At 58.9% G+C, this 14,009-nt stretch overlaps 1 protein-coding gene across 2 annotated transcripts in view; it reads right to left on the reverse strand.

The window, feature by feature from the left end:
• Positions 1–2,954: 2,954 nt before the first annotated feature.
• Positions 2,955–14,009, reverse strand: part of CNTFR (ciliary neurotrophic factor receptor) — a 38,096-nt gene continuing 27,041 nt past the window's right edge. Inside the window, exons 5-10 of one of the 2 annotated variants that reach the window (XM_061199270.1) lie at positions 9,415–9,532; positions 9,075–9,241; positions 7,828–7,991; positions 4,194–4,374; positions 3,677–3,845; positions 2,955–3,585 (exon numbers count right to left, since the gene is read on the reverse strand). In XM_061199270.1, the coding sequence (XP_061055253.1) occupies position 3,585; positions 3,677–3,845; positions 4,194–4,374; positions 7,828–7,991; positions 9,075–9,241; positions 9,415–9,532 (800 nt within the window). In that variant the 3' untranslated portion in view covers positions 2,955–3,584. Of the gene's footprint in view, positions 3,586–3,676; positions 3,846–4,193; positions 4,375–7,827; positions 7,992–9,074; positions 9,242–9,414; positions 9,533–14,009 lie in introns of those variants that run through there. The other variant, XM_061199271.1, reaches the window with a different exon arrangement.

The following is a 14,009-nucleotide window of genomic DNA, read 5'->3' on the forward strand; positions in this document are numbered from 1 at the left end:
TGGCTCTGGGGAGTTCTCAAAGCCCGAGGCTGCACGGAGGTATTCCTGCCTGCTGTCTCCCGACCACCTTCCCTCTCCTGGCTGCCTGCTGGGAGGTAGACGTGGGACGCATGTGCTGACAGCTGCCTGCCCAGGAGACTGAAGGGCAGGCAGGCGGCCGAGAGGGGGCAGCAGAAGCCAGCACAGCCCCCGGCTCAGGCCAGAGAGGCACAGCGGTCACAGGCTGGGGTCTGGACCAGGGCAGGGACACACAGAGGGAGGCAAAGAGAGGGAAGGACTGCCAGACTCAGGGAAGAGGAACAGAGACACAGAGCTGGCGATGGAGATACACACACAGAGAGACAGAAACACAGAGAGAGGCAGAGAGACTCTGAGATGGAGATAGACCCAGAGAGACAGAGGGAGGAAGGCAGAAAAAGAGAAGACTGAGAGATAGGGAGGAGGGACAGAGGCAAAGACAGGGATGGCGACAGAGAAAGAGACGGCTAGAGAGACAAAGAGGGCAGCAGAGACAGGAGACATACAGAGAGAGAGATGGGAGAGGGACATACAGAGAGAAACACAGGACAGGGACCAGGACAAAGACATGTTCAGAGATAGGCATGGGACGGAGACAGAGACAGGAATGGGTTCAGAGAGAAGAGGATGGGGCAGAGACAAGTTGGTGTTATAGGAATGGGGCACAGAGGAGGGTTCCCATCCCCAGTGCCCCTTGAAGGAGCAAGGAGAACTGTAGTGAGCTGAAAGGCTGGGCTGCTATGCACCTTGGGCCTGGGATCCAAGTCTCCCCCTGCAGTGCCCCTAACCCCCAAGAGCAGTGTTTTAATTCTCCAGGTTCTGATTTAGCTCCAAGAACTGATGCCTATAGTTGTCCCCAGCTCCCCAGAACCACGATGAGCTACAACGGATGTGGAAGGGACAGCAGGCGGAGGCAGCAGCAGACGGCAGCCAAGACCCTCCAAGGCGAGTAGCTTCTGTGAGCTCGAGGGCCAGGACCCCCAAGGAGGGGTGACCACCTCCGGGCTCAGGTCCAGTCTGGTCAGAGGCAAGGACACTGGCCCTCCAGCCACCTCAGGGCTTAGGATGGGGCTGGGTCTCTCCCTTGGGGTTGGGGGCAGGGAGATGGCCCAGTCCTCCTCTCCATCGGCCTCTGAGGCTCCAGCAGTCCCCCTCCCCTCCATCTCCTCCCCAGGCCCCACGTAATTGCTTTCCCATGTTGCTAATGGAGGCCAGATTGCTGATGCCCAAGCCCTGGGTGGGCGGCGGGTGGGTCAGGGCTGACCAGGGCTCTCAAGGCAGGAAGGCAGCACGGGCCAGAGACTCCCTAATTCAGCCCTCCTACCGCAAGGACGGGGAAGGGGGAGGTTCAGACCCACCCCAGGAATACAATGTCCTGCGTGAGAGTTGGGGACCCACTACTCCCTCCACCCCTGCTGGACCTGGAGTGCAGGTTTCAGGCCCGAGCCATACCTCAGAGACCAGACAGACAGAACTGGGGGTCCCGGACACAGAGATAGGTCCACAGCCACTTCTCAGGATGTCCGTCCTGGGCGCCTCTTCCTGTGGATGAGGAGCAATGTGCTCCCACAGCTGGGGCTATTTGCCTTGAAACGCCACAGGCCTCTCTACCCTGACACTGGCCTTTGCTTTCCATGTCATCTCCCACCTGGAACACCCCCCTCGTCCTCTAGTGCCCGGCCTGGAGGAGAGCCAGCCACCTTCGCTCTCAGCCACTCACCCGCCCGGAGTCCTGTCCAGGCCTGACTCATCAGTACTCCTGGAACTGCGAACCCCTCCTCCCAGGGCATCATCCCAGGCTGGCAGCGAGACCAGCAAAGGAATGCCCATTTCCTGACCCTGGTCTGAGGAGGAGGGTTTGAACCGGGGTGCATGTGTGACTTGGGGGCAGCGGCTCAGTGGCGGTGCGCCGCTCGGTGCCTGCTTGGGCGGCGGGGAGTTGGTTGTGCGTGGACCAGTGTGTTCTGGCTTTGACTCCACTTCTCTTCTTGCTCCAGCTGCCCGGAGCGTGGTCAAGCCTGGCTCCCAGGTTGGGGCTGTGGCCTAACCCTTTGCCCCCACCCCCAGGCCAGAGGTGCCTGCCAACTTGGCCCCAGCCCCGGGCATTCTCAGCCAAGGAGCTGCAGGGAGGTGGCTCCGACAAGGGGGGCTGGACCTGAGCAGGCCTGAGGCAGCCAGGGGCCTCTCCTCTGAGGGGAAATCAAAGGGATCCTGGAGTCCCGGTTTGGGGACCGGAAGGGTGTGGGCAGAGGGTGTGGCGTTGGCCCAAAGACTGAGTACCCTGTAAAGCCGAAGCCCACTCCCCTCCCACTCACACCGAGTCCTCACTGCAATCTAACCCTGGGGTAAACCTCGTACTCCGTGCTTCCCGTCCTGAAGCTCGAGTCCAGTGCCTGGTCACGTGCCAAGTGGCCTCCTTCGGGCAACCTCCCTGCCTGCCCAGGCCACTCTGCGCTCTGCACTCTCAGCCCTGGCTGAGCTCCAGGCCTGACCTGCTAGAACCCCGGCCTGTGTCTCCTGAATGGCAGGGATGACAACCCCTCCTCCCCTTCTTGCACCTCTGCCCCGTGGGTAAAGCCAGGCCTGGGCACCCGTGGAAGGCAGCTCCAGAGATGACCCCTGACAGACCTTGGCCCTGCCAGGATTCAGTAGCCTCCGGGGCTGACTGGATGCCCCCCGCGTGGGACCTGCCTCACTGGGGCCCCTTGTTCCCCGCAACTCTGCCCATGGCCTCCAGGGAGCTCTACCCTCCAAAGAGGCGGGAAGCCCCGTCCCCAGACACATCTGCCTGAGAGCTGAACTGCCTCTCCCCACCTGTCTGGAGAGGGCTGTCTCTCTCCAACTCTAACTGCTTCCCTCCTCCAGGCCTGGAAGGGGAGAGGTCCTTGGACAAGGGCTACCCTCCCAAAGTGGGTCCGGTCCAAGGACTCATGAAATGGTGACATTTAATGAGAACCCCCCACCCCCGTATATACATCTGTAAAAAATTCAAATACAGCAAGTTACCACTGAGTCAGACTAGAGGGGACTGACAGGGCATTAAATACTGCGGGGCAGGAGCAGGAAAAGGGGAGGGTCGTACAAAACAGGGGCGGAGGCGGGGCACTGAAAAGTGTGGGTGCTGGGGGAAGGGGATGGCCGGGCCCCCCCCAGCGTCAGGAGCTTATAATCTGATGGTGGCAACAGAGACCCTGGAACAGACAGGAGGCTGGGACAGGAGGCAAGACTGTGGATGTGAGGGGCTCCCCTCAGGCCCCCCAAGGGCTCCTGGGAGTCGCTGGCATTGGAGGGCCCAGCCCCAGGGCTCAGGACGGAGGTGTGGGTGCTCTTTGGTGGATGGGTTAGCTGCATGGCCCCCTGCCCTGAGCAGGGAGGGGGGCCGGCGTGGTGTGGCGGGGCTGGGGGGCGGCAGGCCCGGGCCTGCCGGGGTCTCTACAAATTGTGTCTCAAGAGAATGCCGAAGGTCCTCCTGCCCGTGTGCAAAATAGAAACCGGGGTCTTCGGGCTCAGCTCCGGCCTCCTGCTCCTCTGCAGGTGCGCTGGCATGTCCTCACGGGATGCCGGGCTCTGGGGGGACAGGGCAGGAGGCTGTGAGGGAAGAGGGTGGGGTCGGGGTCCCCTCGGGCTCCCCTCCACCACCCAGCCTCACTCCACTTACCAGATCAGGAGACTGCTGGCAGCGGCGGCAGCGGCAGCCAGGGCCAGGGTGACGAAGCCGCTGATGAAGAAGGGCGCTGAGGGTCCTCCGCCGCTGCCCAGCTCCCCCGGGTCACAGATCTTCGTGGTGGGCGGGGGTGCCAGGGAGCTGGTGGTGCGGGTCGTGGTCTCTGGGGAACATGGGGGAAACTCAGGGCCGGGCCGGGCCGGGGCTGGAGTCCCACCTCCATCTGGGGTCCACAGGCACACTGCTCCTGCTTCTTGTGTCAGACCAGGGCTGCCTCTCCTGTCAGACAGCCCCTGCCTCACCCATCAGGCAGGTCTTTGCTTCCCCAAGGCACACAGAGGACCCCTCCATCCAGAGGCCCCTACCGGGAGTGTCCAGACAGCAAGGACAAGGAACAGCAGGGGCTGGACAGACCGACGGGAGTGTGGCAGCCACACAGACTGTGGAGACCCCTGGAGCAGATGCTCCAAGTCCCAGGAGGAGCAGGAGGGAGCCCAGGGGGCGGGCTCACCGGGGGCCTGGGCCTCGGTCGTGAGGTGTCGTGGCTCCTCAGTCCAGGGTGTGGCGTGGGCGGCCACACTCCAGTCACTCCACGTCCCAATCTCATTGTCCTTGGCCGCCACCTGGATGATGTACTCCTTTCCAGCGTAGGCATCCGTGATGGTGTGCGCTGTGCCATCCGACAGCTCCACCTGCAGCCAAACCACGGGGTGGGGGGGTATAGGGACGGCGGACCCTGGGGGTCACGAGAGTGAGGCACCCCCAGAAGAAGTGAGAACACTTGTGGGGAGAGAGGAGTGAAAACACCCCTGGAGGGAATGAGGACTTCCCTGGGGGGAGGACACTGAGAATATCCCTGGGAGGGTGAAGACTTCTCTGGGAGGAGACCCCCCTCCCACCCCCCGCAGGGAGCAAAGACAGTCCTGAGGGAGGAGATCTTTAAGGAGATGAGAAATGCCCCGAGGCGAGAGTAAGGAGGACTTTGCTCAGTGTCTTCACTCTGCTGTCAGCCCAGCTCTCTCACCAGCCCCAGCCCAGTCCCGAACTCAGCTCCAGCTGGAGGCAAAAAGATGAATGGAGTGAGAGAGGCGTGATGTTGTGCTGCCCTCTCCCACTCCATCAAGGAGCTGTTTAAAGGGAAGGTTACAAACGCAGGCATGGAGCTAGGCTGCCCGAGTCCAAATTTTAGCACCATCCCCTACTAACTAGGTGACTAAGTTACCTAACTTCCACATGCCTTGCGGTCCTCATCTGTAAAATGGCGTTAATGATCTCTCTCACAGGGTTGTAATGAGGACTCAAGCACATGGTGAACACCAAAGAGACTTCAGCCAGCTCTGTCGTTATCACGGGTCCCAGCTCAGAGCCTGGGCTCCCAGATGCCAGGCGCACCCACCAGCCTGGCCCCAGCTGGGTCTCCCCCTCAGGGTGGCCTCACTTATGGTCATCGCCCTGCCTGAGGTGGAAAAGGGGTGGGGGGGCAGCTCCTGGGGCAGCAGGACAGCAGGACAGCTGCTCCATTTCCTCCTGGAGGCATGGCCACCCCACCCCCGCCCTGGCCGGCCCCATCCTGAGGGTCTCCCCCCACCCTCCAGGTTGGCCTGCCTGTCCGTCGCCCCTCCCAGGCCCAGGCTGGGCTCTGGTTCATCTCAGAGGCACCCGCCGCCTCATTAAGGCGCCTCGTAAACAGGGGCAGCCGGCAGGGGCGGAGGAGGGGGCCCGCTCTGGGCCACGTCTGGCTTCAGGGGTTTTTGGGTCCCTGTTACACTCTTCCCCCAAGAAAACCAGGGTCTGGGCTACCTGACCTGACAGTCTGTGAGTCCATGTGCGTGTGTGTATGTGGATTCATGTGTGTGCAGCTGGGTCCAAGTGGGGCGGGAAAGCCTCCCAATTCCTCCAGGGTTTGTGAGCCTGAGATAGGAGGTACTGGTAAAGGCCAGAGTCGGTATGAGAGCCATTTTGGGCCCAGATCTGGGCTCAGTAAGTCCTACTCCCAGCCCTGGAAGATCGGTGGGCCCCAGAGACCCTCCTCTCCTGGAGTTGGGGCCCAGTTCCACCTCTGGTCCCCCAGTCCCCTTTTGCTCTGTAAAGACCCCCTCTGGCTAAGTAGCCCTCGCTCATTCGGCTCCTTCTCCCTCTTCCCAGGATTTGACCCTCGGGCCTCCTCCTTTGATTCTGTCTCCCGGATCTCCACATCTGTCTTCCCCCAAAGGGAGAGGGCCATGGGGAGCAGATCAAATTACCACCTCCTTGGTGGGCTTATGGTGGGCAACCAACCATACCTCTAGGAATGTGGCCTAGAAGCGCAGTGCCCTCCTGGAAGCCATATCTCCTAGGCCTGGGCCCTTCTTGTTAGGTTGTCACTGATCCCTTAATCCACCCCCTTAAGAGAATGGCTCCACAACTGTCAGGAATTCCCTAGTTGCTGGCATCTGCCTTACCTAGGAGTCCTCCATCCAGTCTGTGGCAGCAGACATCAAACATGCCCTCCCAGCCTTCCTGCTGAGTTAGGCCCAGAGCAGAAGATGCAGGGAACCCATGCTGGGTCCCAGGACTCGGCTCCCCCTTGTCCATGCTGAGACAGCCCCTGCCAGACCTCACGGTGCCCATTCTTGTGTAATTCCTGACCTGTATCTCTCACATCCTCCTGAAAATCCAAGTGATGTTTTTCTCTGCTCTCCCCTCCACTCCCCCTCCCAATCATACACCTGCCTCTCTCCAAGCTTAAGGATTGGGGAGAGTCCATTCTGTTCAGAGCAAAACTCAAGTTCAAAAGAGCCATAAATCTAGCCAACCACAATACCAATGTGACATGGAGCAGGGATAACATGTGCCACAGGCCACTCACGTTCTTGCCACAGAGCCCACATGTTTTGCTCTGCCCGCGTCAGCATTGCGGTCAGCTCTGCCCACGGTGCAGGCCAGTGGGTGGCCTTGGCATGTTAGTCACACGCATGTAGGGAGCATGGTTCCTGCTGGGGGCCACGTGTGTGCGTGCATGTTCCCGCGTGTGTGTGGTAGGCAGTGTGCCAGGTCCACTGCAAGGCGTGTGCACTGCGACGCGCGGGGCTGCTGCCTGCAGCTAGTTAGCAGGAGAGGGGGGCTTGTGAAACTAGACCCTGGTTATTAGCAATGCATTAGTCGCGGGCAGCTGGCCAGGCGGGAGGGACTCCGGACTCTGTCAGGGAACATATGAGCATGTAAGCAGTCTTTGTGGGAGCCAGGCCTGCAACCAGGACAGGCGCCCTGGAATCGAATTACGCGCTTTAAAGGCCAGCTGGGAGAGGCGCAGGAGGAGATGAGGCTGGAACCAGGTGGACGCGGTGGGGGCACAGGTTGACCCTGGGTGCCAGCCTGGGTGGCCCCAGGGCGCACCTTCCCAGCCCCAGACCTAGCCCACAGACCTCACGGGCCACACAGCACCCGCAGCCCTATGGGCCCAGGGCCCTCAAGGAGAGAGAAACTCAAGTCTGCCCCAAACCCCTGGCTGCTCCCCAGAGCTCGCTCTCGTAACTTGATCAACATCCCAGACCACAGCCTGACCCCATACTGCCCCCCCTCCACTGCTTCGTTCCCGGTCCAGACCACCTTCTGACCCATAACTTTAAGCTGACCTCTAAGGTAGACTTGACTTTGGAGCCATGACACTAATCACGGCCTGAGCTCACACCCTGGATTGAGCTTGAATCTATTGCCTGATTCTGACCCCTTGAGACCATCTGTGAGTCCTTGAGGACAGGGACTATCTTGCCCCTTGGGTCCAGCACAGGCTCAGAGCCTGGCCCAGAGTGTAAGAGGGAGATGTCTGATCAGGGCCAAAGCCAGAGGTAAGAAAAGGGAAACACTGCCTGCCATCTGCCTCCCAGCATTTCTCTCCACTACCATGCGGAGCCACAACGACAGATGCGTTCTGTTGCCCCAATGGGAGTCACCAGGAACCCCTAAGGACCTTAGATCAGGACATCTCCCTCAGCTCCATCCATCCTTCCAGGCCCACCTGGTCCCTTCTTCCCCCCAGAAAGCCTCTCTGACTGCCCTCAGGCTTCACATTGGAACAGCTAGCAGCAGGGATACGGGGGCCTCCCATGCCGTGTGGCTCTGATTCAGGCTCTCGGGATCTGGGCAGGGCAGGGTAGGGCACTCACATGCTGCCACTGGTCCAGGATGAGGGGTCGATAGCGCAGAAAGAACTTGAGAGGAAAGGACTCGGGGTCAGGCCAGGTCGAGGGGGTCTGCCATGTCACCTCTAGCCGGCGAGGGTTGCTGGGCACTGGCCGGGCTACCACGTTTTCTGGAGGGTCAGGCTTCACTGTTGAGGAAACACAGCTTCAGTACCACACTGATCTCTTGGAACGACCCCATTTCGTCAACCCCAGCCGCCATGTCAACCAATGCACATCAATGATCATCGCTCTTCTCTGTTGTCAATTTTGGCAACCACCGTTAACAACCATCTCATTACTTCCACCTTTCACATCCCTGTCATCACCAATGACGGTCACTATAGTCACTGTCACCAGCTCATGATATCAACATCATAAATTTCATCCCATCATCAACCCCATCCTCACGATGACCAGCATCCCAATTACTAAGCCTATGTCATGCCCTACCATTACCCTCATCATCACCTGGATCACCCCAGCCTGTACCAGCATCATATACTTCCCCAAGCCTGGCTTTTCACCTCAACTTTTCCAGTTCCAAACTGAGACACGGCCTCCCTTGGAAGAGTCTGCGTTTGAAGCTGCTCTGTGGGTCAAGGTTAAAAGACAGTCCACAGGTGTTGCAGATCTGGGTTGGAAGTGGGCTGAGGATCTGATGAGAGCATCTAAGGGCCCAGCTCACATAGCAAGAGGCTGGCTGGGGACCCAGCCATACTTGGGGGGGGGGGCAGGCAGAGGCACAGGGTCCGGCTGGGATGGGGCAGGGGCGGGCAGAGGGTCTGGCTGGGATGGGGCAGGGGCGGGCAGAGGATCTGGCTGGGATGGGGGTGGGGGGGAAGGCGGTATCTGTCCCAGTCCTGTCTCCTGTTCTGACACCTCATTCATCACAGGCCGTAAGGAAGCCATTAGCGTGGGGGGGGGTGTGGAGGCTGCAGCTGCACAAGGGTCTGGCCCAGCCTGCCCCCCTCCCCCTCCTGCATGCTCTGGGAGCCAGAGAGACGATGGGAAGAGCCGCTGGAGAGGTCTCTCGGCCCCGGCAGGTGAAGGACATCCACTCAGATGTTCACAGGTATATACATGCCACGCATATATGTACACATTATATGTTCCATATATACCTGGGCACACAATGTGGACACCCCCCACCAATGCTCATATACACGTTGGCAAACACCCACTTACTCCCACTGGAGTATGCAGCAGGGACCCACCCCCTCCCCACGCACCAATGGTGAACTCATCGAAGGTGATAGCTGTGGCGTTGTGGCCCAGAGCGTTGCTGACACTTATCGAGACCTTGTACTTGACGGTGGAGAACAGGTGCATGTAGCGGATGTGGCAGCGGTTCTTGAGGGCCGGGTCCTTCTCACAGACCATAATCTTGGAGCCATGCCTGGGGAGGGATGAAGCCCAGGCACCGTTACCAACATCAAGGTCGGGTAGGGCAGAGGCTGGGGGACGGTCAAGCCCAAGGCTGGGCTAGGGTCTGGACTGAGGGCATGATGGGGGGCCGGGGGAGAGGTCAGAGGTCAGGGTTGGAACCAGGTCACAGGTGCGTCTACTCACAGCACAGTCACATTGAAGGTGTTGGGGATGTAGGTGGGAGTGGGCAGATGCCAGCTGCAGTAGAAGCCCTTGGGATAAGTGTTGGAGCGGCAGCTGAGTACGGGCTCCCGCGGCGGCACTGGGGGTGAGGACAGCACGGTCAGGACATTCTTGGAGCCCCCAGTCCCCTGCGTTAGTGTGGGGACAGGTGGGCCCCAGAACCCCAGCTCTCCCCCTTCAACCCATCAGTGATGCCAGAGGTGGCGGGGGGAGGGTGCTGTCAGCGAGGGTCTGAGGCTTCCCAGGCCACAGAGAGCCAGATGTTTAATTAAAGGAAAACGGGCTGTATGGAGAGAGAGCCCCCCCACCTGCTCAATGGAGGCGGGAACTGTGGGGAGGCCTCAGCTCATCGATCACAGGATGGAGGTGATGTCTGGGGGAATCGGCCCCAGCCCCAAATCTCCTGCCACACTGCGTCCATTTCCAGAGGAAGATTGTGCAACAGAGGCCAAGGGGGGGTCTTGACCGGGTCCTCTGGTTGGTGGGGTGATCAGGGTGCACTCCCTGGAGAAGAGACATCCCAGGCTTCCCCTCAGGAGAGAATGAGAAACACGAGGACAGGCCTGGTGGCTCCACATGAACGACAGCACTGGGCGGCTGTTCATATGCATATATGTCACATATGTGTCTGTGTGTGACATGAATGAGTGACGTGTGATGGAATGTGAGTACGTATGTAGGAATGTCTATGTGTATGGCTCTCAGAGCACATGACTATGTGTGACTGCGTGTGTGTGCAGAGAGGAAGCTGCTGTTCCCTTGGTGTGTACCTCACCCCAGCCCCAGCCCCCAGCTTCTCCATCACAGACCCCTAAGGAAGCCCTTTAGGAAACTTCCTTGGTGGTGCAGTGGTTAAGAATCCGCCTGCCAATGCAGGGGACACGGGTTTGAGCCCTAGTCCGGGAAGATCGCACATGCCGTGGAGCAACTAAGCCCGTGAGCCACAACTACTGAGCCTGCGCTCTAGAGCCCACGAGCCACAACTACTGAGCCCGTGTGCCACAAATACTGAAGCCCATGCCCTTAGAGCTGGTGCTCCGCAACAAGAGAAGCCACCGCAGTGAGAAGCCCACGCACTGCAAGGAGGAGTAGCCCCTGCTCGCCGCAACTAGAGAAAGCCCGAGTGCAGCAACGAAGACCCAACGCAGCCAAATATAAATAAATAAATAAATTTATTTAAAAAAGAAAAAAGAAGCCCTTTATATGGTCAGCAGCTGCCTTTACTCTGGGGAATGCGGAGGGCCAGAGAGGGATGGGGACCTACCTGTGGTCACACAGCAAGCCAGAGCTGGTACTAAACACCAGGATGGGGATACCCACCAACACGACCACACACACATACTTGGGAAGTCCTCTCTGCTGTCTAACCACTCTTTTTGCTGCCGTGAGCACTTAGCCCAGCTGTTCCACCCTCGGGCATTCGGTAAGGCATGAGGACAGCCGGCTCAGGTTCCTGGAAGGAGGCAGCTTCTGTGATCTGACCCAGGCAAGGCATGTCCGTCCACGGCTCCAGGGACACTGACACCTCCCTCCTGTGCCCCCCCACCCCGCCCCCTGCCTGACAGGTGGACAGGAAATGGGAGGGGGGCAGCTCAATAAGCCAGGGACGGTGAGGGGGAGTGCATGTCCACACTTGCTGAGTGGCCGTGGTGATACTTGGGGAACCGTGGGCTTCCATCCACAGTGTGCACGAGATTGCGAATGACTGTGTGTGACTGCATGTACATGTCCAGTATATGTGAAGTACGTATGTATTGGGGCCGAACCCCCAGGGCCCGATCTGGCTTTGCAGCAGGGGAGATGAAGGGGTCAGAGAGGCATGAGGGGAGCTTGTATGTGGCAGGTGGCGTGGGCTATGCTGTGGGCAGAGGTGGCTCCAGCCCCTGGCCTGCAGGGGAGAGCTGGAGGCCAGCTGAGCCTGCACGAGGGGCAGCCTGCTTTCTGCCCGCTGCTGCCTGCCTCCCCCAGGAAGCCTTCCTGGCCCCATGTCCATCTTGTGTCTCTTCCATGTTCATCCTGCGCACCTCACGTACCCCGTGCCTATCTGCCCAGGGGCACAGAGGCGTGCGGGGGGGGTGGGGGTGGCCAAGGACACAGGAAGCGCCTCGTGGGGGCCTGTGGGCCAGGCCGGCGTTGGCAGCCACCCCAGGAGGAAAGGACATTCCGAGGTTGGCTGAGAAGCCTCCACTGCCCCCTCCTACCACCACCCTCCCTTACCCCCAGCTTCAAAGGAGAAGGGCACTGGGCGGGGGGCGGGGGAGGGGGGACTGAAGCCTGCAGAGTCAGCTCCCTGCCACCTGGGACTCTTCGGAGGGCAGAGCGGGCCATGGCACTGGACTCGCAGGCCTCCGCACCCGCCCAGCCTCCCCAGTGGCCGGTTTCCTCCATTTCCCTCTGACCGTCCTCCCCCCTCGGACCCATCTCCCCTCAGACATCCCCCCGCAAACCAGTTCCCCTCTCTGACTGGGCAGGTCATGGGGGGCGGGCAGGGGGGAGGGAGGGCAGGCAGGGCTTTGTCTGTCATCTGGCTACTCCAGCCTGGCCCTGGGCCCTGAGTAGGGAAGGGCTTGGGTTTCCTGACAGGGACCAGGTTTCTCAGAGGGAAAAGGAGGAAAGAAAAACAAAGAAAAGGAAGAAAAGGAGTGACTTGCTGCAGCTGGAGCCCAGCTGAGGGGCCGGGTGGGCGGAGGTGGGTGTGCTGAGAGAGACCAAGTGTAAGGCTGTGGGACAGTATGCAATTAGGAGGCCTGCTGGGAGCGTGCTGCAAGTCAGGGGAGAAGCTGTTTGTAAGCGATTGCCATTGTGAGGCTGTGTGCGTAACTCCGAGAGGCTTCCTGTGTGTGACTGGGACTCTGGGCAGCAGTGTCGCTGCGATTAGCTGTGCGTGGCCGGGTGACTGCATTTGTGTGGGGCTCGGGGTGAGGCTGTGTGACTTGGGGATTGTCTACACGTGTGAGGCTGTGTGGCTGAGGTCCTCTGTGTAAATGCGCTGCTGTGTGTTAAACAGTGACAACGGGACTACAAACCTGAGACACTGAGTATGAGACGGAACTTAAGTCTGAATGCATTTTTCGAATTGTGGGTGTGGGAAGGTGCCCAGAATTCCAAGTGTGTTCACACGTATGAGCTGAACACCGTGTGAGAGCATGTTAGAGGCTGTGTGTGAGCAAAAGCCCATACACATACGTGTCATGATATCACATACAGGCATGCTCCTGGATGCCCAGACTTCCTGAATTGCCCCCATGGGGGCTCCTGAGATGCCCAAGTGACAGCATCAGCCTGTGGCAGGGCGTCCCTGAGTCCCACGCGGGGCTGTGTGTGCGTGTGCATGCGTGCGTGTACCCCCGCTGGCCCAGGATTTGTTTGTTTTCCTAATTGGCTTGTTTTTCCATGTCCAGCCCACCAAACCGCATGTTTTTCCTCTCATCTCGCCAGCCCGCCTGGGCTGGAGCCCCCAGCACGCACGAGGCCTGCCCGCCGGTTCAGAGAGGAGGAGGGGCAGGCTGCCCACACCCCTGGCCAGGCCAGATCAGGCCAGGCGGGGCGGGGTGACCCTTCCAGCTCCAGCCCTGCCTGGGCCACACCCACACTCCTCCTCCTCCTGCCTGGCATTCAAGGCCCATGGCCTGTCCTAACCTTATCACGTGACATCCCTCGAGGCACCCCAACTTCTGGACTCCTAAATGCCCACCATCTACCCATCTTTTCTCCCCAATTTCTTCTTCAGCCACAGGCTGCTCTCTCCTTCCCCACCGAACAGAGCTGAGGAGGAAGCGATGCTGAACCAGGGGTTCAGGAGTTCCTGTCCTGACCAATCGAATACAAATATTTTAAACCTGGACAAAGAACTGTCTATTTAAAATTAGTCACTTAATCTCTGATTTATTTCAGCTTAAAATCAGAATGACACGGAATTAGCAGTGTCTAAGGAAACAAAAGGATGCTACTGAAAGGAACCTTGTGATCCTGTTTCCTAATGTGGGGGGTCCTTTCATCACCCTGGGTAGGGGCCTCCTTGCTGGTTGTGACCATCTGCCTGAGGGCAGGAAGGTGGGTCAGGAGGATGCAGTTCAGGGATCAGCCTGGTTAAGGGGACTTTCAACGGAATATTTTTATGATCAGGTTCCCTTGGAAATAGAGACATGAAAATCTTATATGTTTAGGATAAATATTGAATAATTTTTAGTTTGAATGGCCCACAAATCAGGGGTAGCTTTGTCCTGTTCTCTGAGCACTGGCGAGAAGGATAATTTGATATTGAGTGTTGCCAAACCCAGTCTCTTGTTACTAATATAAAGTGACTGAAACAATCATGATTAATGTCCCCTGTTCCTCTGACCAACTCTTCAGAAGGAAACAAGGCAATGAGAGATAAGTATCTGTAACTAATGCTACAGCCAACTCATGGCCAGCTCTCCTCTGAAAGGCAGGGCCTGGGGAGTGATCAGCACTATATATAAAAGGTCTGGGTTCTGGTCACAAAGGGCAGCTGTGGGTATGGCTGCAGGCATTACATCTAGACCCAATCCCCTTCCAATGACCTCTCAAAGAAA

The sequence above is a fragment of the Eubalaena glacialis genome, chromosome 9 (assembly GCF_028564815.1).
Source record: "Eubalaena glacialis isolate mEubGla1 chromosome 9, mEubGla1.1.hap2.+ XY, whole genome shotgun sequence".
Classification (NCBI taxonomy): Eukaryota; Metazoa; Chordata; class Mammalia; order Artiodactyla; family Balaenidae; genus Eubalaena; species Eubalaena glacialis.